This window comes from Geotrypetes seraphini, chromosome 18, assembly GCF_902459505.1.
Source record: "Geotrypetes seraphini chromosome 18, aGeoSer1.1, whole genome shotgun sequence".
Taxonomy (NCBI): domain Eukaryota; kingdom Metazoa; phylum Chordata; class Amphibia; order Gymnophiona; family Dermophiidae; genus Geotrypetes; species Geotrypetes seraphini.
The window spans coordinates 8,709,770-8,735,407 of record NC_047101.1 but is presented as its reverse complement, the minus strand read 5'-3'; the positions used below and the strand labels follow the sequence as shown (position 1 = coordinate 8,735,407).

The 25,638-nt window shown below is 44.1% G+C and overlaps 1 protein-coding gene across 3 annotated transcripts in view; it reads right to left on the bottom strand.

The window, feature by feature from the left end:
- The window catches only part of LOC117351910 (solute carrier family 22 member 4-like), a 67,424-nt gene extending 52,746 nt beyond the window's left edge, over positions 1 to 14,678 (bottom strand). For 2 of the 3 annotated variants that reach the window (XR_004537525.1, XM_033927780.1), the window contains exon 1: positions 14,092 to 14,676. Coding sequence is in view for 2 of the 3 variants with exons in the window: in XM_033927780.1 (XP_033783671.1) it covers positions 14,092 to 14,484 (393 nt within the window). In the remaining variant the exon portion in view is untranslated. Of the gene's footprint in view, positions 1 to 14,091 lie in introns of all 3 variants that reach the window. The other variant, XM_033927781.1, reaches the window with a different exon arrangement.
- Between the last annotated feature and the right edge of the window lie 10,960 nt (positions 14,679 to 25,638).

Genomic DNA, 25,638 nt, shown 5'->3' with positions numbered 1-25,638 from the left:
GCAGTCAGGGAGGCCAAACTCAAAATGGAAGAAGATCTAGCACGGAACATTAAGAAAGGGGATAAATCCTTCTTCAGCTATATTAGTCACAGGAAAAGAAACAAAGATGGGATAGAACGCCTGAAGAAATCGGACGGTAACCTTGTAGAATCAGATTCTGCCAAGGCAGAATTACTAAACGAATACTTCTGCTCAGTCTTCACCTGTGAAGCGCCGGGAGCTGGTCCACAGCTTCAGATGGGAGACAGCCAGAATGACCCGTTTCTGGACTTCGAGTTTACGCCCAGTAGCGTCTACTACGAACTATCAAGACTCAAGGTGAACAAAGCCATGGGACCGGACAACCTACATCCCAGAGTGCTCAGGGAATTGAGAGAAGTCCTGGCAGAACCACTATCTGTTCTTTTCAATCTTTCCCTACGCACAGGAAGAGTCCCCTTGGACTGGAAAACCGCCAACGTTATCCCACTCCACAAGAAGGGCTGCAGAACAGAGACGGCAAACTACAGACCGGTGAGTCTCACATCTATAGTGTGCAAGCTCATGGAAACACTGATTAAACAAAATATTGATACAATCCTAGACGAGGAAAACCTACGTGATCCCCACCAGCACGGATTCACCCAGGGCAGATCCTGCCAATCTAACCTAATCAGCTTTTTCGACTGGGTTACTAGACAATTGGATGCCGGAGAGTCATTGGATGTGGTATATCTAGACTTCAGTAAAGCTTTTGATAGCGTCCCACACAGAAGGTTATTGAACAAGCTGAAGTCGATAGGATTAGGGGACACTCTAACTACATGGATTGAGGATTGGCTGAGTGGTAGACTTCAGAGGGTGGTGGTAAACGGTACCCCGTCCAAAATGTCAGGCGTGATCAGTGGAGTGCCGCAGGGGTCGGTCTTGGGCCCGATTCTATTCAACCTATTCATAAGAGATATGACCCAAGGACTTAGAGGAAGGGTATCACTGTTCGCCGACGACGCCAAACTTTGCAACATAGTAGGTAAAAACACCATGCCTGATAATATGACACAGGATCTACTGCTGCTGGAACGGTGGTCAGCAACATGGCAGCTAGGCTTCAATGCTAAAAAGTGTAAGGTAATGCACCTGGGAAAGAAAAACCCGCACAGAACTTACATACTAAATGGTGAGACCTTGGCCAGGACCACGACGGAACGAGATCTAGGGGTGATCATTAGTGATAACATGAAGGTTGCAAATCAAGTGGAGAAAGCTACCTCCAAGGCAAGGCAAATGATGGGTTGTATTCGTAGAGGTTTTGTCAGCAGGAGACCTGAAGTTATGATGCCGCTGTACAGGACCATGGTGAGGCCTCACTTGGAGTACTGCGTTCAATTCTGGAGACCTCACTACCGGAAGGATGTGCAGAGAATCGAGTCAGTTCAGCGAATGGCCACAAAGATGGTCTGGGGGCTCAAAGATCTCACGTATGAAGAAAGACTGAATAAACTGAGGCTGTACTCACTTGAGGAACGAAGAGAGAGGGGTGATATGATTGAAACGTTTAAGTACATCACGGGCCGTATCGAGTCGGAAGAAGATATCTTCTACCTCATGGGACCCTCGAACACCAGGGGGCATCCGCTAAAAATCAGGGGAGGGAAGTTCCATAGCGACTCCAGAAAATACTTCTTCACTGAAAGAGTGGTGGATCATTGGAACAAACTCCCACTGCAGGTGATTGAGGCCAACAGCGTGTCGGACTTTAAGAGAAGGTGGGATATTCACAGGGGATCCCTAGGGGAGTGAAATCAGAGGGCGGGTATTTGGAGTGGGCAGACTTGGTGGGCTATAGCCCTTTTCTGCCGTCTTTTTCTATGTTTCTATGTTTCTATGTTTCTATGTTCTGAGTTCTCCTGGGAGAATAGCATAGAAAATTGAATAAACAGTGTGTAAAGTTTCAGCCTCTGATAACTAGATCTGGTATTGTGACATCATAATGCCTCGTTCCACCAATGCCTAAGAGCCAACCTCATCAGTGATGTCACAATGGCTTGATTGTCCTATAGTTGGCTCACCTTTACTACATTTTGGTTTCTAGAGTGGTGCAGTGGTTAAAGCTACAGCCTCAGCACCCTGGGGTTGTGGGTTCAAACCCATGCTGCTCCTTGTGACCCTGGGCAAGTCACTTAATCCCCCCCCCCCACTGCCCCAGGTACATTAGATAGATTGTGAGCCCACCGGGACAGACGGGAAAAAATGCTTGAGTACCTGAATAAATTAATGTAAACCCTAAGGAGAACGGTATAGATAATTTGAATAAATAAATAAAACAAACGAGTGGGCTTGGTTTGGTCCCAACTACCAAAGTCACAATGTCAACCAGGCGTAAGGATAAAGTTTGGCCAACCTCAAATAAGCTTCTATTTCTGGCAAAAAGGGTAGCCACATCTGTTCTGGCACTGTTCCTCTTCTCTGGGCACCCCCTCAGCAACTTCAGACATCAAGAACACCCTAGGAGGATTCCATCTAGACACGGGGATGGGGGAGGGGGGGGACAACGGGAAACTGTGGGGATGGGGACAAGAGAGTCATTACCCCCGCTGGGACGAAAGATGGATCAATAGTGAATGGGGACCAGATCATGTCCCCATGCATACCCCGACTAGGAAACCTGACACAAACACCTCGGCTTTTAAAAACAAACAAACTGAAAGAGGAGCTCCCGCGGAGGAAAACCTGTGCATGGGCTCAGCAATTCTGGCACTAAGGAGACCACTGATCAACTAACTGGTGAGGGAACATTTGATTTAGGGGAGCGTGTGGTGCAGTGGTTAGAGCTACAGCCCCGGCACCCTGGGGTTGTGGGTTCAAATCCTGCACTGCTCCTTGTGACACTGGGCAAATCACTTAATCCAAACATATGTGTAATCCCACGGATAAGGAGGTAAGGGTCTCGGAAACCCACTTGGATTTAAGAACCTTTTCTTTATATCAAGCTTATCAGGTTACGAGTGTTAATCATCGACCCGTTTTTCCTCCTCCTCACAATAAGTGCTTATTAATTGCCTATTATTTAATCGTTTTTTGTATAAGGCAGAAAGGTTTCACTTAGCTTTTAAATTTGCAGATATCCAAATAGCTCAACGACTCCAGTTTTGCCACTTAATGGCTTTTTCAAGGGTTCATCGGGCTGTCTGATTTTTTTTTTTTAATGCATGTCCTTCCTCTCTTCGAGCTATCAGTTAGCTTGAAAAGAGGAAGGATGTGCATTAAAAAAAAAAAAAAAAGCAGACAGTCTGATGAACCCTTGAAAAGGCCATTAAGTGGCAAAACGGGAGCCGTTGGGCTATGTTTGACCTCTGCCTCAGGCAATACTTCATCAAATAGCTTTCAGAACTTCAATAAGCCACTGAATTTCTGGGTGTAACACCAGTAGTGGTCAGCAAAACACAGACTGCCACGGGCTGAATATCAAGCCCTCAGATTGTGTGAAATGTGCTACTTTTCAGGCCACCGGCATGAAAGGAGAGGCCCAGGAAGCAGAGCAGCTCTCCCTCTTCCTCACTTCCAATAAGTTGAAGTCTGCTTCTGGAGGAGTATTAGGGGGAAGAGCTGGGGTCTGGGTCTAAGGAGGCAGGCCGGACTGAAAGGTTAAACAAGGCTGAGGTAGGTCTCTTCGCCTCTTTCCCTTATTCCAGTGACCCATCAGGGCTTAGATAAGTAAGGTTCTTTGAACTATCCACCCCCCCCCCCACCCCACACACATGGCTCCCCAGGCATAGGCTTTCCACTCTGCTCCACAGAGTCCTCCCAAGCACGTTTTTTTTGTCCCTCCATTCCTTCTCCTAGGTCTTGCTTGGCAGACGCTCAGAAACTACTACAGGAGACAGGCATCCGACCGCACAATACCATACCGTTTCTTTTATACCACAAATTTCAACTGGGATTCAGTGCGGTTTACAATAAGAGAGATACAGTTTACAACAAGATGGATGGCAATAAGATGTGGTGGATTCCTGACAAGAAAGTCTTACTGAGGGCATGAACACCGGTCAAGGTAATATAGGCAGGTTAGGGCTGTCGTTATGTGTTTGAGGAGAAGAGGAGAGTCTTTAGCCGCTTCCTGAAGATACAGTATGATCTTATTTGTTGTAGAAGAAGTGGGACGTTATTCCAAGTCGGAGGCGGAAGAAGAATTTTTTGGCTAGGGCATTGATGAGGAGAAGAGGAGAGTCTTTAGCCACTTCCTGAAGATACAGTATGATCTTATTTGTTGTAGATGAAGTGGGACGTTGTTCCAAGTCGGAGGCGGAAGAAGAATTTTTTGGCTAGGGCTTTGATGAGGAGAAGAGGAGAGTCTTTAGCTGCTTCCTGAAGATACAGTATGATCTTATTTGTTGTAGATGAAGTGGGACGTTGTTCCAAGTCGGAGGCGGAAGAAGAATTTTTTGGCTAGGGCGTTGATGAGGAGAAGAGGAGAGTCTTTAGCCGCTTCCTGAAGATACAGTATGATCTTATTTGTCGTAGATGAAGTGGGACGTTGTTCCAAGTCGGAAGCGGAAGAAGAGTTTTTTGGCTAGGGCGTTGATTTGGTGAGATCTGAGTTTAGGAAAACCCCTAGTACTTTTGAGCATCTCTCTATTTTGACCTCTTCTCCCACTGTCAGTTGACCAGTTCACTGTGAGGTAGTATGCTGAAGTTTCCGAACCATAACATTTTGGTTTTCAGTTCGTTGAGCTTGAGAAAGTTCAACATGGCAGCGCCGGAAGCTTACGCCAAGCTCCGCTCGTCCCATGTTTTCATAATCACTCCAGTGTTATGATGAGATAGCTACTAGTAAAATTGCTATGCAAAAAAAAAAAAAAATGCCCCAACAACAACAGCCTTTCTCAACAGCTTTTGCCAGAGACCCTGCCCCTTGTTAGTGTCAAATTCTGGGGGACGCCTGGATTCTCAGTATGTGTTGCGAAAACTTTGGAAGCTTTGGCATGGTGCAACTCAACTGCCCCAATGGCATCTCTACTCACACACTGGCCTCCTGCGAGCACAGGACAGTTGCTGCACTCCTTCCATCACCTGGCCACCTCAAGTCCTTAATCTTCTCCGGATCTTCACTAAGAGAGCAGATAACAATGGAAGGGAAATCTGCTAAAGCACGTCTTACAAATTAATCATCATTGCTGCACCTAAGCCACAGCCATCTACGAGCTACCACGCCCGAGATCAGTGAGTGCAAACAGATGCAAATTGATGTCGTACAATATATCTGCCGTGAAGACCATCCTTGGATCCACAAGAGCCACATTCAACGACAGGAGGTGTACGGGTGAGCAAGGACATGAAATGACGGGTTGGAGTCATGTATTCCAAGGTAGAATTTTTCAAATCAGTCCTGGGACCTCATTAAATGATACTGGTTGTACTCGTATATACCAGTAAATCTCATGAAAATTAGTGTGCACAATGCATAATATTTCCAGCGTTGCAATCAAAAGCAATTGCTTAGGCGATAAACAGTGGGCTTGTTACCATCACAACACAAGTGGTGCACCAAACTCAGAAGAGACCATTCAATCAAATGGTGACAATTATTAGAGCATAAGAATAGCCTTACTGGGTCAGACCAAAAGGTCCATCAAGCCCAGTAGCCTGTTCTCACAATGGCTAATCCCTGGCCAAAACCCAAGGAGTAGGAACATTCCATGCTACCGATCCAGGACAAGCAGTGGCTTCCCCCATGTCTTTCTCAATAACAGATTCTGGACTTTTCCTCCAAGAAATTGTCCAAACCTTTCTTAAAACCAGTTACGCTATTTACTCTTAATGCACCCTCTGGCAATGCATTCCAGAACATAACTATTCTCTGAGTGAGAAAATATTTCCTCCTATTGGTTTTAAAAGTATTACTCTACAACTTCATTGCGTATCCCCTAGTCTTTGTAATTTCTGACAGAATGGAAAATCGATCCACTTGTACTCGTTCTACTCCACTCAGAAATTTGAAGGCTTCAGTCATATCTCCCCTCAGCCATCTCTTTTCCAAGCGGAAGAGCTATAACCTTTTAAGTCTTTCCTCATCTCCTTTATCATCTTGGTCGCTCTTCCTTGAATCTTTTCTAGTACCGCTATATCTTTCTTGAGATAAGGAGCCCAGAACTGAATGCAATACTCTAGGTGAGGTCATACCATGGAGCGATACAGAGGCATTATAACATCCTTAGTCTTGTTAACCATCCATTTTTTTAAATAATTCATAGTATGCTGTTTTCTGAATATTTAATTCAGATAATATCGTAGCTTCATTCAAACTAAATCATAGCCAACTAATTTAGAGAGTTTAATAACCAAGTTTCCAGAAGGTTTTGAAATCTGAAATAATTGCCTTCATACCACATAGCTGGGAAGAGAATAGTAAAACAGTTTCTTCAGAATTGAAATTAAATGAGTAAAAACTGTTGCAGGAAGTTCAAACTTATTTCTAAGAATCAAACGTTTGGATGTGAAATCTAATCTGACCATTCCCAAAGACATCATATGCAAAGGGCAAAATCTTAAAAACAAGACACGAAATATTGAACTACATTCTAGCTTTCAAAAGCAGCCACTGTGAAGTCTTCAGTAATGGAATAGCTCTATATCAAAATTTAGATTTTTCTACATTTAACTGGGCTGCGGTATTCTGGCCATACAGGTCTCACGATTGCTCAAATAAAGGGCCCCTTTTACAAAGACACGGTGGCGAGCCCTGGCACGAGAAACACAATGAAGCCCATAGGAACTGAATGGGCTGCGTTGTATTTGTCGCAGGGGAATCACTACCATTGTTTTATAAAAGGGGCCCAAAATGAACTACAATAATCCAAGCTTCATGAGACAAGTGCGTGAATTCGTTTCTGTAGATCTAACCAAGAACAAAAGCTCTGATCTGACATCTATAAAATGCTGTTTTCTGAACACTTGAGAAGATGAACTGGCAAATTTGGACAGGCTCCAACCTCAAGGGTGCCTCTCACACACCCAAACTCTGAAAGGGAAAGATATAGAAGAGAAAGCCTCATCTTCCATCATCGCTGATGAACAGCAGTTAAAAAAAAAAAAAAAAAAAAAGAGAAGATTTGTGAACCAAGACCATACTTGACTAGTATTTCTTATTTCTTACTAGATCCTGGAGTAAACATTCCATGCTCTGCTACATAAGAAGAAAATGAAAGAACCAATTCCATTAAAAATGCTAGAACATAAGAACAGCCTTACTGGGTCAGACCAATTGTCAATCTAGCCTAGTAGCAGCAACATTCTAGAATCCCAGAGTAACAAAAGATTCTAGAACCCCCCAAAGAGCATCAAGGTTCCATGCAGATTCTCAAATAATAGCAAGATTCTGGAACCTCAAATAGTAGCATCATTCCATGCTACCGATCCAGAGCATGCAGTGGCTTCCCCCATGTCTGTTTCAATAAATGGAAGCACGAGACTCCCGTTGTCGATGGGCGGAATATAACACGGGGCTGGTAGAGCCTTCGTGTCGCCCATCGGGTTAGGGGGCGGGGGGAAGTAATTGGGGGACGGACTGGGTGGTGGGCCTGTCAAGATAGGTTTAAAAAAAAAACAAAAAACTGATTGGTGGAAGGCAGGAAAGGGCATGGGGGCGAAGTCATAAAGCCGGTACCCTAGAGGACTCGGCTCCTTCTGGGGTCCTCCAGGGCGGCTTTTTCTCCACCTGCCCGCCCGTTGTTTGTGGCAGATGTGGGTAGCTCGGGGTGGGGGGTGGATCTCCCGAGCTACTGGGTCATGGGGCTCAACAGGTGATGAGCGTCGGGACGTCGAGGAGCCGTTCCGGGTGGGTCAGGTGACCCGGATAAAAGGGGCATGAGGAACATGCCACCCCTCTGACCCTTGCTGTGGTGGCGGGATCCAGGGCACTGAAAACTATTTATTTTTGGTAGCTCAGGAGGAGCTCTTTTGATATGATATTAATTGAAGTTAAGATATGTTTTATGTGTTATGGATTAATAAACTGAGCTGCGGCTTTATTTTTACCATCATAAAGCCTGTAGTGTGATTGTGGTAAAGCGGGTGGGGGAAGGTTATGATGGTAAGGAGGTGGGTGTGAGTATATAGGCCGACAGTAGGGCCTATCCAGATGCCACTGTTAAAGACTCTGGACTTTTCCTCCTGAAAATTGTCCAAACCTTTCTTAAAACCAGCCACATTAACTGCTTTTACCACAACCTCTGGCAACGTGTTCCTAAGTTTAACTATTCTCCGAGAGAAAAAGTATTTCCCTGTAACTTTGAGTGACCCCTAGTCTTTGTCATTTTTAACAGAATTAAAAAAAAAAAAAAAAAAAAAATTCAATCCACTTGTACCCGTTCTATACCACTCAGGATGTCGTAATCGTATCTCCCCTTGGAATTCCTTGTTCACTTATAATCTCAGTTCAGAAATGAGAGTAAGTATAAACAGGATCTGTACAGCCGTGTTTTTCAACTTTTTTACACCGATGGACCAGCAGAAATAAAATAATTATTTTGTGGACCGGCGGCTGAAGAACACTGAGCTAAGTCGTGGGCCAGACCCTGCCCATCTCTACCCAATCTCCACCCCAGACCCCGCCCCCCATAATAGTACTAATTGCACCTTGCACGTCCCGTGCCTCATCTGAAAGCTTTCCCTCTGACGCTGCAACGTCAGAGAGGCGGCTCCCGGTTCACGCGCAGGAGGCCGATAGGAGCCACTGCCTGTGGCTTTGTGCACTGAATCAGTTAGGAAGAGGGAGCTGGCTCGAAGACGTGGACCGGCGGTTGAAGAACACTGTTTTGGGCCTGATGCGCATGCTGGCCCTGTGGACCGGCAGGAAATTTCCGTGCACCGGTGGTTGAACAACACTGCTATACAGCACTTCTTCCAGAAACCTGTCAAAACAGCTCAAACATACTCAAACTGTCTTATTTTCCTTTCTTTTTTTTTTTTTTTTTGTCCTATGCTCCCTTTCCTACCACCTCCCTGTTCCCTCCCTAGAGACCCAATAGGCCACCACTACCTCTAGACCAGGGGTAGGGAACTCCGGTCCTCGAGAGCCGTATTCCAGTTGGGTTTTCAGGATTTCCCCCAATGAATATGCATTGAAAGCAGCGCATGCAAATAGATCTCATGCATATTCATTGGGGAAATCCTGAAAACCCGACTGGAATACGGCTCTCGAGGATCGGAGTTCCCTACCCCTGATCTAGACATTTGCAGACTTCAGGAAAATTAGCATTTTACAATACAGATGTCATGAAAGCTAAGCTTGAAAACAGCCCCCAGAATCAGGATGGGAAATATTATTCTCTGGCTGCAATTCTTCTTTTTTTTATTTTTTTCAGATTTAAAAGAACAGGATAAACATGAACTGACTAGAAAACAATTAGTCATTCTACACCTGCCGTGCAAGAGGAAAGTAATTAAATTTATTTAATTCATTTTCTATCCTGTTCTCCCTAAGGAGATCAGAACAGATTACAGGTTGACATAATATACAGTTTACTACACCATGCGTCTCCGGTGTCCCCGAGGTTGGTTTCTTCACTGGTACAGAACCTGAAGAGGGAAGAGGGGACTTACCCGGAGCCGAGGCTTTCTGTTGTCCCGAGGACTTCGGAGTCGAGTCTCGAGGCGATGCCGAGGTATTCGGGGCCGGGGCCGACCTCGAGGCCGATGTAGAGGGTTGGTCTGGGGCGAAAAGATCCGCCATGCGGGCTTTCCTTCGACGGAGGGCCCGGTTCTGGAAAGTAGCGCACTGGGGGCAGGAGTCGGTTGGATGAGCGGCCCCCAGGCAGAGGATGCACCGGCGATGCGGGTCTGTGATGGAAAGAAGCCGCTCGCACCGGGTGCACTTTTTAAAGCCGGTCAAAGGCCGGGACATAGAATCGAAAGTGGCCGCGGCTCGAGTAGCCACGCGGCCACGGGGACCCGGAAGCCTCCGGGTCGATCAAACGAAGCAGGAATTAAGTTGAGGAAGGTAAAACTTTTGCGCACAGCGACTTAAACGATGAAAAAACAAGAAATCGCGGTGCTAGAAGGCAGTTGGGGCAGAGCCTGGAAAAACACGACTTCTAGGCTCAGCGGAAAATTTTGAACTGGAGACCACGAGGGGATGCGCCCCCCTAGTGGAGCAGGAAGGCACGCATGCGTGGAGCAGCAGAGCAAACTTAAATCTTCAATCAAGTTTGCTTGAAAATGCTTCCGCATCGGGGCTCCGTAGATGATGTCACCCACATGTGAGAATATCATGCCTGCTTGTCCTGGGATAAACATAATATACAGTTTACAGATTACAATTTGCCATAGTTACAGTACAAGTTTTTTTGATACAAGTTTTTATCCTAATTCGACACATACTAGGGATCTAATACCAATACAGTGGTACCTCGGTTTACGAGTGCACCGGTTTGCGAGTGTTTTGCAAAGCGAGCAAAACATTTGCAAAATCGGTGCCTCGGAAACAGAGCATGGCTCGATTTACGAGCGCCCCCTCCCCCCAATCCGGCACCCTCCCCCCGTGATCTGGCACCCCCCTCCACGATCCGGCACTCCCCCCCCCCCCCCGGTGATTGGGCACCCCCCCCCCCCCGACAGATGCTCAAGGCCCAGCAGACGAGGAGGCTGATCTTCGGGGTGCCCAGATGAGGGTAAGAAGTTCTTTGTAATAGAGCATATACTGGACCCCCAAAGTTCTTTGTAGTAGAGCATATACTGGATCCCAGTATATGCTCTATTACAAAGGACTTTACATGTCTGCCATGTTTTATTTATATTTATACCTGTGCAAATTTTACTGAAATTCTATATTTAATTGTTCACACAGTGGTCTGACCAGTGTCCCTTCCCCACGCAGTATTTCAGTGACCAGACATCAAGAGTATTTTTTGGAAAGTTACAGAAACGTCAGACACAATGTGCCAAGTGTGTTGAACTTTAGGGCAAACACGTGGAACAACCTGTAAGTTTTATGGCTCCACTTCACTCTCTTCTTGGCTGGGCTGAGAATTTTTCAGCACTCCCTTGTACATGACTGATTTACTGTTATTACCACACAGGTTGCTGTAACTGCACTTATGGATGTGTACCAAGATTAGTATTTTATGATGCCTTGATGAATTTTGTAACCCGCCATCACTTGGGAAAATTTGGCAGGATATAAAACCACAAGAACATAAACATAAGAAATAATAGGGATACTCATTTGATGGCACATATTTACTGTAGCTGGGTACCGTATAAAAAAAACAAAACACCAAAAGCATGAACAAAATCTAGTTCTCGACATTTGCCTCCGATTCCAATTCTTTAGACTTTTTTTTTTCCCCTCTCTCTCTCACTCTCCTCCTATTTTTCTTCCTTTTCCCACCCTTTTGGTTTGTCCCTTCCCCCGTCTCCTCTTTTTTCTAATGAGATATCCTCTTATTGTTTTTCCCTTTTGTGTCCAGTTTGCCCTTTATTGAGTTTTAATAATCCTTGTAAGTTTTTGCTAATTTTACATTTTTGTAAAAATTTGGATGGCCATCCATTAGGCTTTAATTGTTTATGTTTAATCTCAAAACATAAACTTCAAACTTACTTCACATATTAACATATGAATTAATGTACAACTTCTAAGGAAGGTGTGATCTAATCTAAATTCCCCCTTTTTGGTTCTCATGTATTAAAATTTTAATGTATGTTAAAAAAATTTGTAGTAACAAAGAAGTGTGATTTTTTTTTCCCCACTGATACTTTCAGTTCACATAAAAAGCCTGAAATTATTGTATTTTTCGCTCTATAAGATGCATCTGACCATAAGACGCACCTAGTGTAGAGGAGGAAAAAAAAACCCTGTCCCCCCAGCTTGCGTAATGAGCTACTTTTGCATGTATTTGATTATTTGCTATCTCATGATGTCTTTAAGCAGTGCTACAAAAAATACATATATTAAGGGTAAATCAGGGACCTGCCCAGTTTGTGTTCAGATCCGGCCACCCAGTAGCTACAGGCTGCCGGCAGCAGTTTGTATATGCAGCTAGTGGCTGACCCAGAAGCCTTCCTCTGACAATTTGCATTTTATGTGTACAAACCGCTGCCAGTAACCTTTAGCTACAGGGCAGCCGGGCCTGAAACCACACTGCTGCCGGCGACCTGTAGCTGCTGGGCATGAAACCAAACCACTGCCAGCAACTTGAACAGATAGTACACAGGCCAGGGGGTGGAAAGGGAGGGAGAAAAAGAGGCTTCTGCACAGGCTTGGGGGGGGGGGGGGGAAGAGAGAAAGATGTCTTCCCACTTTAGGCTCAGGCCCGCCCAGAACTGACTGTCTGGCAACGCCAATGGGGTAAATAATGCATAATATTGCTTTTTTTTTTTTTTTTTACTATTACCCAACAGAAATCACACCATTGCCAGCTAGCTATTGCTTTATCACTCTGACACAACATTTTAGTCATCTTTATTTCCCTGCGGAGAGGGTTCTTAGACATTTGCTATATAGTAGACCAGGGGTGCCCACACTTTGTTGGCTTGCGAGCTACTTTTAAAATGACCAAGTTAAAATGATCTACCAACAATAAAATTTTAAAAAACACAAAGCACACTGTACGCAGAGAAAATGTTAATTATCATTTGTATTTCGGGGTTTTTATCAGAGGTCAAGGCAGATGACTTTAAAATATGCAATGTCACCTCAGTAACAACTATACAAAAATAGACAAATATACCCCTTCCCCTTTTACTAAAATGTGATAGCGGTTTTTAACGCAGGGAGCTGCGCTGTATGCCCCTCGCAGCTCCCGACACTAAAAACCACTATTGTGGTTTAGTAAAAGGGGGCCATAGTGCAAAATATAGACAGCAGATATAAATTCTCAAAACAGACACATTTTGATCACTAAATTGAAAATAAAATCATATTTCCTACCTTTTTGTCTGGTGATTTCATGAGTCTCTGGTTGCACTTCCTTCTTTTGACTGTAAATCCAATATTTCTTTCTTTCTGCCCCCCTTTTCTTTCCGTCTCTCTTCCCCTCTTTATTTTTGTCTTTCTTTCTCTCTCCCCCTGCCCCCCCAAGCCACCATGCCGATTTCTCCCTGCTTCCCTGAGCCAGGCCTGGCGCATATAAGCGCCAGGCCCATAAGCATTCCCACCCACCGACGTCAATTCTGACATCGGAGAGGAAGTTCCAGGCCAGCTAGGCAGCGATTGGCTGGCCCAGAACTTCCTCTCCGACGTCAGAGGTGAAAGCTTGTGGGTGCGGCGCTTGTACGCACCTGGCCTGGCTCGGGGAAGCAGGAAGAACAAGATCGCAAAGGCAATGCGATCGACCGACGTTGTCTTTGCGATCTACTGGTCGATCGCGATCAACCATTTGGGCACCCCTGTAGTAGACCTTCAAGACCAACCCATTCAAAATACCGACGTGGAGTTGCTCCTCCAGCTTGGAGGTTTCCAAACCATCACAGGTGGGTAACGAGAGAGACAGAGGCGATTTGAAAGTGAACACTATAGTGTGTAGAAAGCGTGATACAGCAAAATACATGATCAATTAAACACCATGTGTCTGACCCTCTCGTAGTGCACAGAGTCAGAGGAGTGAAGTCTATGACATAAGAATAACCCATTAGGTCAGACCAATGGTCCAGCTAACCAAGCTTCCTGTTTCCAATAGAGGCCAATGCGGGTCACAAGTACCTCAAGGCAAAACAAAGAAAAATCCAACAGGTCTGCAGTGAAAGGCGAACACCAAAACCAAAGAAAAAAGACTGCAGAGTGGATTGGACAAGGTGCAGAAATCTTTAGGAAAGGTGTCTACAAAATTGTAATCCGTAAAAATGGCTGTGGTGTGCCTGGAGTGCGGACCCCCATGTTTCGGAGCAACACTGCTTCCTCAGGGGTCGCAAGCCCAGAAGTTCTCCTTCTGGTGGGTACTGCAACCAAAAGGGTCTTTTATGCCATCCATCGGACCCCTGAGGAAGGAGCGTTTCTCCCAAACATGGGGGTCCATTTTTAGGGCTCACAGTTTTGCAGAGACCTTGCCCATTCCACTCCTTTGCTTTTGCTCCCGAGTCCCAGGGGACTTTTCCTCCAGGAACTTGTCGTCCCCCTACCTCCGTCACGACGGTGGAGCGGTAGACGTCCCGGCTGTAGATCCAGCCGTCCAGGCACTTCTCGGTCTCGAGCTCGGACACGTTGACGTCCAGCCCCGGCAGCAGCCCCCGGGCGGAGAAGTCGCGCAGGCGGTCGAGCCGGTAACGCCAGCACATGCTGTCCACCTCCCGCCCGTCCACCAGCTTCTTGGGGATGCTGACGTTCCTCCACGCCTCGCTCAGGTTGGCGCCGGCCGGCACCAGGCAGCGGTGCTCGGGGGCCGCCGCCAGGAACACCACCGACATGCCGTTGAAGCCGTTCGGGATGATGCTGGCGCTGAGCAGGAAGAAGATGAGCTGCTGGAAGGGCCCCCACTGGCCCAGGAAGCCCGTCACCTCGTCGTAGTCCCGCATGGCTCGAGCGCCGCTTCTGTGTGGCGCCTCGGCCGGGGGGCTGGCGCGGGCGTCGTGGAAAAGGGGGCGGGGCCGGCGGCTGCAGGGGGATGCGCGCGCGCGCGCGGGGGGCCCCGGCGCTGAGGCTCGGGCGCGCGACGAGCGGAGGCGGGAAAGGAAGGCACTCGGCAGCTGGCAGTGCCAGGCTGACTGAGGGGCAGCTCGAGCCAGGAGCCAGCACCTGGGCTAAGGTGAGTTATGCATTGCCCCAGGTACCAAAGAAATACCTGGCTATCTAGCTAGAGCTAAACTGCAAAAATAAATAAATAAATAAAATAAAAGCCTATACAATCAATGGCGGCCTGCCCCAATACCACGCTCACACACCCCCCCTCCCTTCTCCCCCCCCCTCTTTAAATCTTCACCAGCGTGAGCGGCTTCTCCAGCTTGGCTTTCCCTCGGGCATCACTTCCTGGCCCCATGACCAGGAAGTGAGGTCGGAAGGGAAACCAGGCAAGCGCCAGCAGCATGCCAAAGAATTTGCTCACATTGGCAAACATATAAAGAGGTAAGGTATTTGCTCGTGCTGGCAAAGATTTAAAGAGGTACAGGGGGAGGGAGGGCGTGAGTGTGGCATGGGGGGCGGAGAAGCGCCTGGGGTAGTCCACTCTCCCTTACTAAGCCACTGTTCACAAGACCTGTTCTCCCTTTCTATAAACTGTACCTAAATTAGTCACCTAACTTATATAAAAGGCTTAGGGCTAGATTCATTAACCTGCCCAATCCGTGGGCGATCCACAGCAGGTTGACGAATTCACAAAGGGTCAGCATGCAAATGGGGGCAATCGGAGGAACGTCCCCCCCCCCCAACCACACAGATCACTAGTGAGCGATCCTGAAGCATGCACAGACCATCGTCATTGTCTGTAGATGACCTACGCATGCTTACAGAGCTGCAAGCTGCTTTTTTAACTTTTTCTTCGCAAGCCCATGGTTTTAACTCGCTTTAAACCTGCGGGGGAAGGCAGAAGTCGGCAGAGAGCAGGAAAGGTCATAAGCAACTGGTCCCCACCAGTTCCTTTTTTTGATCAGCCAGGCCAGCCGGTGTTCCTGAAAAAGTTTAGTGAATCGTATCCTTCCTACTTTGCATGCCCTTTCCCCTCATTTGCATGTGTTTTCAATTAACTTCTTATAGTGAAACAAATCAAAATCTAAGCAGCTGTGTGTGAGAACAATGCCTTGTCTACACTGAATCGAATTCACACATAGCTGATTAGATTTTGATTGTTTCACTATAAGAGGTTAATTGAAAACACAGTGTTCTGTACTGAGGATAAGATCCCTGAGGCAGGCCTTATGGCTGAAACATGCACATGTCAGGTCTTGAGTGAATAAAAGGATTGAGTACCTTAGGTTGCCACGAAAGCTTTAGGCACCATTTAATGAATTGGGCCCTCAGTAGGCCTAGGGCTAACACTGTAGCAGTTCACCCTTGTGTCCCATTCCACCAATTCTAACCCCCAAGTAAACCCTGGGGAGGGTGCAGGGTTTTCCAAGGAGGGGAGAGAGGGGCTACGTTCCTGCTAATCACATGAACAATCGCGTATACATTCTAGGAGCATCACTCACAGAGTTTATGAGGTACATAATTGCTCACAAAAACAATTGTTTTGTTTTTAGAACGTGGTGCTTGCATGAGATAAATTTGCATGCAGGGAGGGCGCATTGAGTGAGGCTGTTGATGGGAATTGGGGAGAGGGGGGGGGGGGAGAGTCCTGGGGCTTGGTTATTGAGTGGGTGGGTGCAGGTGTGATTCAGAAGGGAGAAATTGGAGGTTGAGGGTTGTATCGGTAGCTGTGGGGTTTGTGCAAGGGGAGGGAGCTAGTTGTGCCACCCACTCCAGATAGCAGAGTCACAGCACTAAGCTTGCATAACAAACCTGGGCCGATAGCACAAAGGGCCTGCAATATTGTCTCTGCCATCTATTGCAAGTATAGAATGGGTGAGGGTGGAATACGAAGATGAAGATTTAGTTACAGCCCATAGTGCTCTGGGCCCAGCCCTAGGACTATTTACTTACCTTTATCATGGAAGGTGAAGTGGTTTGCCAAGGTCCTTTGTAGAACTGGGATTTTAGCTTCTACTGGCTCAGACTTCTGTAACCCTAGGCTACTCCAGAAAATACTCAAAGAATAAATATGACTGGTACCAGAATTAGAGCTGTCTGTCCTGAAAAGTAAATGCAGGATACACCCCCTGAATTTGCTTCACATTAAGTACAAATATTTCTGCAGTTTAGTAGAAAAAGACCCCAAATGAGCCTTATTTGCGGATAACAAATGTACATTGTTATATCAATAATACCCAACTCCAGTATGGTTACATGTTACAAAACAGTGATGATTACAGTACACTGAATGCAAAGAAGCCCATTTAGTTCCCATAGGCTTCTTCACATTCCGCACATGCTAATCAGCTAAACGAGCCCCAGTGTTTAACTGCAGCCAGCATTTTTTGTGTGCGCGTGCGTGCATTTGGGGGTGATCACAGTAGCTTGGAAACATAGTAAATGACAGCAGATAAAAACCTGTATGGTCTATCCAGTCTGCCTAATAGTCACACGCATTATACATATATGATTAAATATTTTTGGGCCATAGACCTTAGAAGTCAGTCCCACTACCGAATTTGCTGCTGAAGCTCACTCCAGCCTATCCTAACCATTCTGTCGTTTGCGGGATACAGACCGTAAAGTATGGCCAGCCTTGTGCTTATGCTCCAAATTACTCGAGCTTCCATCAAAATCCTCCCCAGCACATCCTAAACCGAATCATCATATACGGGACACAGACTATGCAAGACTGTCCGGTACTGGCCTTAGTTTCTAATTTATAGCATTCATTTTCAAATTAGAGATCGTCCGCGTTCATCCAATGCTATTTTAAATTCCATCACCGTTTTCATCTCTACCACCTCCCTTCCCCCCCCCCCTCTTATTTCTGTGGAAGGATTTGTGTGTGACCTCGAAGTTCTGCAGCATGGTATGCTTAAGAAATTATCTGCTCTTATTACCCCATAATGAATAGTATCGCATCTTATCTTAGTTATTATAGCCCACAAAATACCAATTCAGCTCATCACGGATAACAAACTTAAGAGGAACTAGGACAAACAGTCCTGAAAATTACGACATACTTTTTAGTTCATTCAAAAAACCAAAAGCATATCATGACTTGGGCAACAGATTCTCCTGAAATAAAACAGTTTAAACTGCTTTCTTAAACACCAAATATTCATTTAACTGTCTTATTGAGAGAGGCAACCCATTCCATTATTGAGACTGCCAAATATGAGAATGAAGAGGTGAAAGTTTTATTCAATTTAATCTTATTGATAGTCCAGAAATCTAATTTCAGCCGATTCTGGAGCTGTCAAATAGTATCCCTTAAAGGAGGAAGATTGAGAAGAGAGTAAATTTTAAATTGGTTATACTTGTATAAAAATTGTTGCAGGGAATCGGACCAGGTTTAATGACGTATATAACTTTCCCATTAAATATAGCTACCTCCTGGTATAAACTGTGATTGAGGCTTTGTTATTCTGTAAGTTCATATGGTCGTTTTAAATCTTTAATTAACAAATCTTTTGAATTTATGGGAACAAAGTTTTGGAATGATCTTCCAACTGCACTAAGCAAAGTTTCTAATTATATATTTAGAAATTTATTAAAACCTGTTAAATAAATAATCTTGTATGGACATAATATTTTTTTTGTTGTTATCTGCCTAGAATCTATCGTGAGAATAGTGCGGAATATAAATAAATAAGAATAGAATAGCCACCCCATAGCTACTTTTAGATACTATCATTCTGTTGCTCACTGGTGGAGCTGCTGCCTCTGCTCCCTGAGGTTGTGAGATCAAATCCCAGTGCCACAAAAAGGCGGTATACAAGTCCCCATTCCCTCTTCCCTTTAAATTTAATCCAAGCCTCTACAGGTAAACGGCGCAAGTGAATGAGGTAACAGTACAAGTAGCAAGGAAAATGTGTGTGTAGGTATTATTGGAAAATTGCATCACTGGTATGTAAACAGGTTGTGTTTGTGTAAGGTTATGATCCAGTGACACCTAAAATAAAGTTACAAAGCATTATGTTAAGCCGGTATCCTGCCTCCAATAGTGGCCTGCCAATGTTAAAGGGAATATCCATTCCATATTGCTCATCCCCAGTTATCCTAAGGCAACTAATTGTTAATAAGCCTGGCCTCTAGGAATTTATCCAAAGTTTTTCACATCCAGCCATAGGACTGGCCTTGACCACATTCTCGCATAACAAATTCCATGCTGAGCACAGAGGGCCTGAAATTAACCTTCAAACGTACTTGTAATCTGTAGTGTGAATAAAGGGCTGGTCATAACTGAAGGCATTTTTGAAATGCCTCCCTCACTTTGAATTGTGTTTCTACTTCACACTTTCCTGTTGATTTTGCTGCAACTGGTTTGTGTTGCATGTAATTCATCTTGGAAGTGGTCATCTTTGATTCCTTATTTGTTTGTAGATCAAGTCCTAAAATTGTTGGGATTTAGCAAAAAAAACTTTTAGCTTAAATTACCTTCTGTGCAGGCAGCACATCCTAGCGTTGAACATGCAAGATTAATAGGAGGTTGGAAGCGACGTAACCACATCACACCAGTTTTGCAAAACCATCACTGGCTACCACTACAATACAGGGTGAAATTTAAAATTCTGTGACTGATCTTCAAGGTCCTCAAAGGAAATGGTCCAGATTGCTTGAAAAAGAGGATTTCCCTCTACATACCTCCAAGGTCATTAAGGTCCTCCAAGGGCGTATCCCTAATCATATCCTCTCCAAAAGACATCACACGATATCCGCCAACTAGTCTGCAATGGAGCAACCCTCTGGAATGCACACCATGAAAGGCTTTGCTTAACATAAAACCAGTTCTACTTTAGGAAGCAGGTGGAAGCTTGGCTCTTCAACCAGCCCTTTACTGGAAGAAACTTGCTAGTCACACACACACAAGGAGAGATACCAGCCACCGGGGTTAGAGCCACAGCCTCGGCACCCTCATGCTGTGGGTTCAAATCCCTCGCTAATCCTTGTGATCCTCGGCAAGTCATGTAATCCCCTCATTGCCCCAGGTACTCTAGAGTTTGAGTCCTCCGGGACAGATAGAGAAATATGATAAAATACCTGAATGTATCCACTCCTACCCTAAGACATTTCAAGCACCATTCTAACCTCATATTCAACTTCAGTACATTTACCGTGGCAGGATCACTACAGCAGCTTTGTAAAAGAGGCCCTAAATTAGTCAGTCCCCTTATTTTCTAATTCCTGCTACTCTGTCTATATGCTCCATCTTTGCTTACATCCTATGCTATTAAAATGTTTTATCACATATCGTGTTGACATTGTATGAGGGGCATTCAATAATGTGTCCACCTAAGTATGAAAGAAAGTAGCAAGCGTGTTGAAACAAGCCCGTACATGTTGTGACGTCTCAAGTTTACTCATGCATGGTTGTGGCTCAGTGCGAGTCTAACATTCCAAGAGACAGGATGTCAGGAGAGTCCTCGTGTGAATCAAGTTAAGAAACTGCTCGATGTGGAGCACAGTTCAGTGATAAAGTTTCTCACAAACAAAGGGAAAAAGCCAAAGGAGATCCATGAACACATGACTGCAGATTATGGTGAGTCTGTCCCATCATCATACAAAGTAAAATTTTGGAGCAATCAGTTTAAATGGAATTGAGAGTCCATTGAAGATGACCCTCACACTGGCCAGCCTGTGGAAGCAACTTCCACAGAAATGCGCAAGAAAGTAGAGGATATAATTTTGTCAGACAAATTACGGTTTCCTGAATAGCTGAAGAAATAAAATCCGTCTCGGCAGGTAAAGTTTGGAAAATAATTCATGAAAAGTTGGGCATGTCCAGGGTAAGTGCAATATGGGTTCCAAAAATGCTGATGCCATGTCAGAAAGCCACGTGGCTCCAGTGCTGTCAGAACTAGGAGATGCTCCATGAAGACCAAGTGAATTTTTTTCATCATTTGGTGACTAGAGATGAGACTTGGGTCTATCAAAGAAATCTTGAATCCAAAATGGAGTCAATGCAGTGGAAGCACAAGTCATCCCACACCCCAAAAAAGTTCAAAGACAGAAAAATCTGCAGGCAAAGTCATGGCAACTGAGATGCTGAAGGACATTTGCTTGTGGAGTTCATGCCACACAAGACGACCATAACCGGGGACAGTTACGCCAACACAATGATCATTTTGCGGGAGTCAATGAAGGAGAAAAGATGAGGAAAACTCACAGCAGGCACGCTGCTTCTTCATGACGATGCGCTGGTGCACGTCATGAGAATCAAAGGCTGCCATCCATAAATATGGGTTTCAGCAGCTGAACTATCCACTCTACAGTCTTGATCTGGCTCCCTCGAATTATTTCCTTTTACGAGTTTTGAAGAAATCTCCATGGACATCGGTTTTCAAGTGATGAAGATGTTAAGAAAGCTGTGACGTCCTGGTTTGAAGGTCAAACCGAAGAATTCTTTCAAAGGGGTTAAAGTCATTGCAGGAAAAGTGGATGAAGTGTATGGAGCTACTTGTATCAGGGGACTAAATTGAAAAATAAAACAAAAATTATTTGAAAACTCTCTTCTTTTCTACTGAGGTACATAAGTTATTGAACGCCCCTCGTAATATAGCATACTATGCCATACTTTGTATTGTAATTTGAATATTTTTGCTGCTGAAATTGTCTATTGCTTCACGCAACGAGTGGTGGACACCTGGAATGCTCTCCCAGAGGATGTTATTGCGGAATCCACCGTTCTAGGATTTAAAAGCAAACTAGATGCACATCTCCTTACGAGAGGCATAGAGGGATATGGGTGACTAAAATTACGCCAGGTGTACACTTGGCTAGGCCTCTGCGTGTGCGGATCGCCGGACTTGATGGACTGAAGGTCTGATCCGGAGATGGCAGTTCTTATGTTCAACTTATTCTTGCTGTACACTGCCTTGAGTGAAATCCTTCAGAAAGGAAGTAAATAAATCCTAATAATAAAAAGTAAATAAATCCTAATAATAAAATGTGAAATAACTTGCTTATATATTCAGGCACTTTACAGTCATGGATAGCAGTACTTGTTACTAGGACATGCTGTAAAATTAACTTCTGTTAGAACTATTTTATGGCTTATATTTGCATAGAAATCAAGATATTTAAGAGACATGGACATGTACGATGCCTCTTTTTCCTTCTGCTTGTCAATACATCATATATGAAAGTGCAAATAGATTTGTGTAATATCATGGCACAGTTATGATATACAAAGGTTAGGATTTTTCCATATAGAAATGTAATACACCATTGGCTTAAGCATCCTGGCTGGTATCTGGAAATACTTTTGATCAAAAGTACATTTAAGAACAAGACAGAGTGTCACAGCTTCACCTCAAGGCTTAGGTTTCAGTTTGGCCGAGTTCAGTAGAAGGTGCAAGTTAAATCCAAAAATAGGAATAGAACATAGTTGCTGAAAGTCATTTGGTTGTCCATGTGAAATTAGCTCTCGCATTTTTTTATTTAAAAATTTTCTAAACCGTCTAAATCCTAAACGGTTTACATGATGATACATTCATAAATTTAAACAAGATTAAAAACTCACAAACAAAATAAAACAAGTCCTCAGGGAGTCAGCAATAGAGAAATCAGTGCCAAAAGGCCTATACAGATTATTACAGATTCTCAAAAATCACCAATCATAAGGAATCAATACCTAGAAAAAGGCATTTACAAACAATTGTGTTTTAAGTAGTATCCTAAATATGCCCTTTTCACCGTGTTTCCGTATTTGGCTAACAAGTGAATTCCACAATTTGACTTCTGCACAACAGAAGGTTTTTGAACTGGTCTCAACATATTTTGGATTAACATTTGACTTTAGCAAAGCTGAATTCTCAGATCGTAATGATCTGTTTGGTAAATAAGTAGACATATTTTAGTACCATAAAGGAACTGGTGACATATCATCACTGCTTTATACTGAATTCTAAAAGCAACTGGCAATTCATTTCCTCATGGAGAGGTGCCCACGTTACCCATGAATAGTAGAGCTTTCCGAAGTCCTCCTTTTGATTGGATCTTAGTAGAAAGCTCAAAGTCAGAACAGGCATGGAGATTAAATTGCCTTCACTCTCTTTGGAAAAGAAATGGGCCCAAGATGATGAAATTTATATGTAGGAAATCTTCCTTATGACAATTTCTGAGGGAAGGGAACTCAAGCATGACTCAGTATTTCAATACCGGAGGGGTGCTACACGAGCACCCTAGTTTGGTGGGGCTGTCTTTACTGCTTGAGCCTCTGAGCAGTTTCACTGACTTCCCTTCCCCCTTCCCAGCCTCGGAACAAGTTATGACCCTGCTCTCACTACTTAGTGATGATTTTCCCCAGACTAGAGCAGGATTTATGAATGCTGGTAGGACTATATGGTAGGGTGGCTTGGCTTGTAGTATTACAACTGCATAGTTTTTCAGTTTCTAATGTAGTAGTAAATTTTAACCCTCTGGTTGCTCCCTTCCAGCTTTTGGAAGTTCTACCATCCAAACTCATGAGGTTCAGCAAGCCCAGGTGAGGGTCTCTACCCCCGAGTTACATTCAGTGGTCAACTTAAAGTAAGGAAGAAGCACATGTAATGGAGTAGACTTCCAGTGGTGCAGCAGCTCTCCTCTGGCAATTCTGCCCTTAACTATCTGGCCGCTTCCATAAACACAAAAACATCTTGACATATCAAGACCACAAAGTTTGGCTTACTGCACACTACAGCAATCCTGTTCAGGTTCTTGTTACTTCCCTCATTGCTGTGCCACTAAGTGTTTGTCTGGTGATTAAAGACCACATTTAAAAATCCAAGCCTTTGGAGCACTGGGCTGAGAACTGAGAAAGCCAGGTTTAAATCCCACTGACAGTCCTTGTGACTTGGGACAAGTCACTTAAACCTTCATTTCTCCATCAAGGCTTTTCTGAGCATATGCAGGACATTCTCCCAGCATAAATGAGTCAGATGTTAGACTCAATGTGCCAAAATGACGATCCTAAAAAGCCATCTGATAAGCCAGCATTCAATTCAAAAATCTTTTATATTGGCAACCCTTTACTGATGGAAATTCAAATAATCTAGTTTGCCTCAGTCTATTCTATTTGCCTAGCCAAGTGAAGGGATCTCGTGTATATTTTTTTCTTTCTCCTCTTAAAAATTCTTTCTTCTCTACTCCTTATGTTTACAAAGACAGAAGAACAGTCCTTTAGGGAATTCTGCTCTCCTGGATGGACAGATGTCTGTATATCTTCTGCAGACTGTCTCTCCTTTCCTGAGAAAGACAGAGACTGACGTCTGGCACCTCTCCTCAGACGTGCTCCCAATCAGACTGCTTCTTATGGTGACCTCATATGGCACCATAAGTGGAGGTAACATAATGGTTAGAACAACCCACCGATAACTACAGAAGCCAGGTTTCAAATTTCACTGCTATTGTTAAATATCAAAATTATAATGCTTCAAAATACATCAGCAAGATTAATGGCATTGTTGATAAAGCTGAACTGGTTGCCAGTTGAATGTCACGTAACAATCAAATCACTTAATTTTTAGAATTTTTCCAAGGGCACACGCTTTTTTGAGCCATCTTATAATTTTCCCAGACTGCTTAGATGGGTTCTGGAAAATTTTAATGTTGTTAAATTTACATACCAAACTGTGTTTTTGTGAAACATGTTGTCATCTGAGATTAAACCACTAGGGGAATAAGAGCTTTCGTAACAACATTTTTGTTGATCAAGTTTGTGAATGTATTTTTTTGCTTGACTTAATACTCTAGAAACAGCTATTATAGTTATGTTTTTAAAGTCACACTGGACCATTAAGGTAATTTTGCAGAATATAAACAAATACATTTTGATGGCAAGCCCTCCAGTGTCAGGAAAACGCCTCAGTATTTTTTGAACTTTTGTTTTTAACTTGTACTACTTTGCTTATTTTTATATTATCTCTGGAGAACAGATCATAAGTTATTGCCAGGGTCATTAGACTATATTTATTTAGGAACTGATTTTGCTTTGTTGGCTCACATAGTTTGGACAGGGTACATATATGAGTGTTTTCTGTCTATAACTTTTGGAACAAGTGTGTGTTTTTCAGTAAAAGTCTTACAGACTTGAGCCTTGATCACTGTTTGGATTTTCTATTGTTGAAGGTGTCTTAAAAAAATAATTTAATTTAAGCTTACCATACGTACCACCCGAATTACAGTTCAGCTGTAACACATTTGTTGCATATAGGGTACAATATGTCTGGAATATGTTTGCTTTTTACACCAACACTCTTTGTGGCCAATGCAGAAAGCCTCATGTTAAAGACAGCTCATGGTGCAGCTATACTGCAAAATTAGAGATTTGAAAATACATCTGCATACTGTAAGCTAGATTTCCTTGTCCTAGCAAATTTTGTTGCTGTCCCTGCCTCATTCTTGTAAGCTCTGCCTTAACTGCACAAGCCTTGAACACTTATGTTTTTAAAGTGTTTGAGGCTTTTACAGATGAGGCAGAGCATGCAGGAATGGGGCAGGGACAGGAAAATAACTTGCTAGGACAGGAAAATGAGTTCCCATGGGGATGGGGAAAAATTTGTCCCTGTGCCATTCTCTACTATAAGCAATAAGCATGCAAATTAGGGCCAAAGGTCAGGCACTAACAGGAAGAATGACATTTAAAAACAAAGAGCTGCAGCATTTTACATCAGCTCCGCCACCCTCTCTCTTCCCCCCCCCCCTGAAAAAATATCTCTGGTGTCAGCAGCATCCCCAAATATTTTGGGTGTCTACTAGCAACACATATGACTTCATTTAATGATCTTCTGGAGATGGCATAGGACAGTCTGGACTGGAAGATGCCATCTCTGCGGGTACCAAGTCCCATACATGGGAACATGATAGACTGAGTGTCCCAGCATCATCATGAAAATGAGAATCATAGGACTCAAGGCACCAGTTCATGTGAAAAAGTTATGGATATCGTGGGCCACAAATCTGTTGCCTACTTACTGCCTGTGGCTGAAAAGGAAGCTCTGAAGGAGAGTCAGCATAGCGCA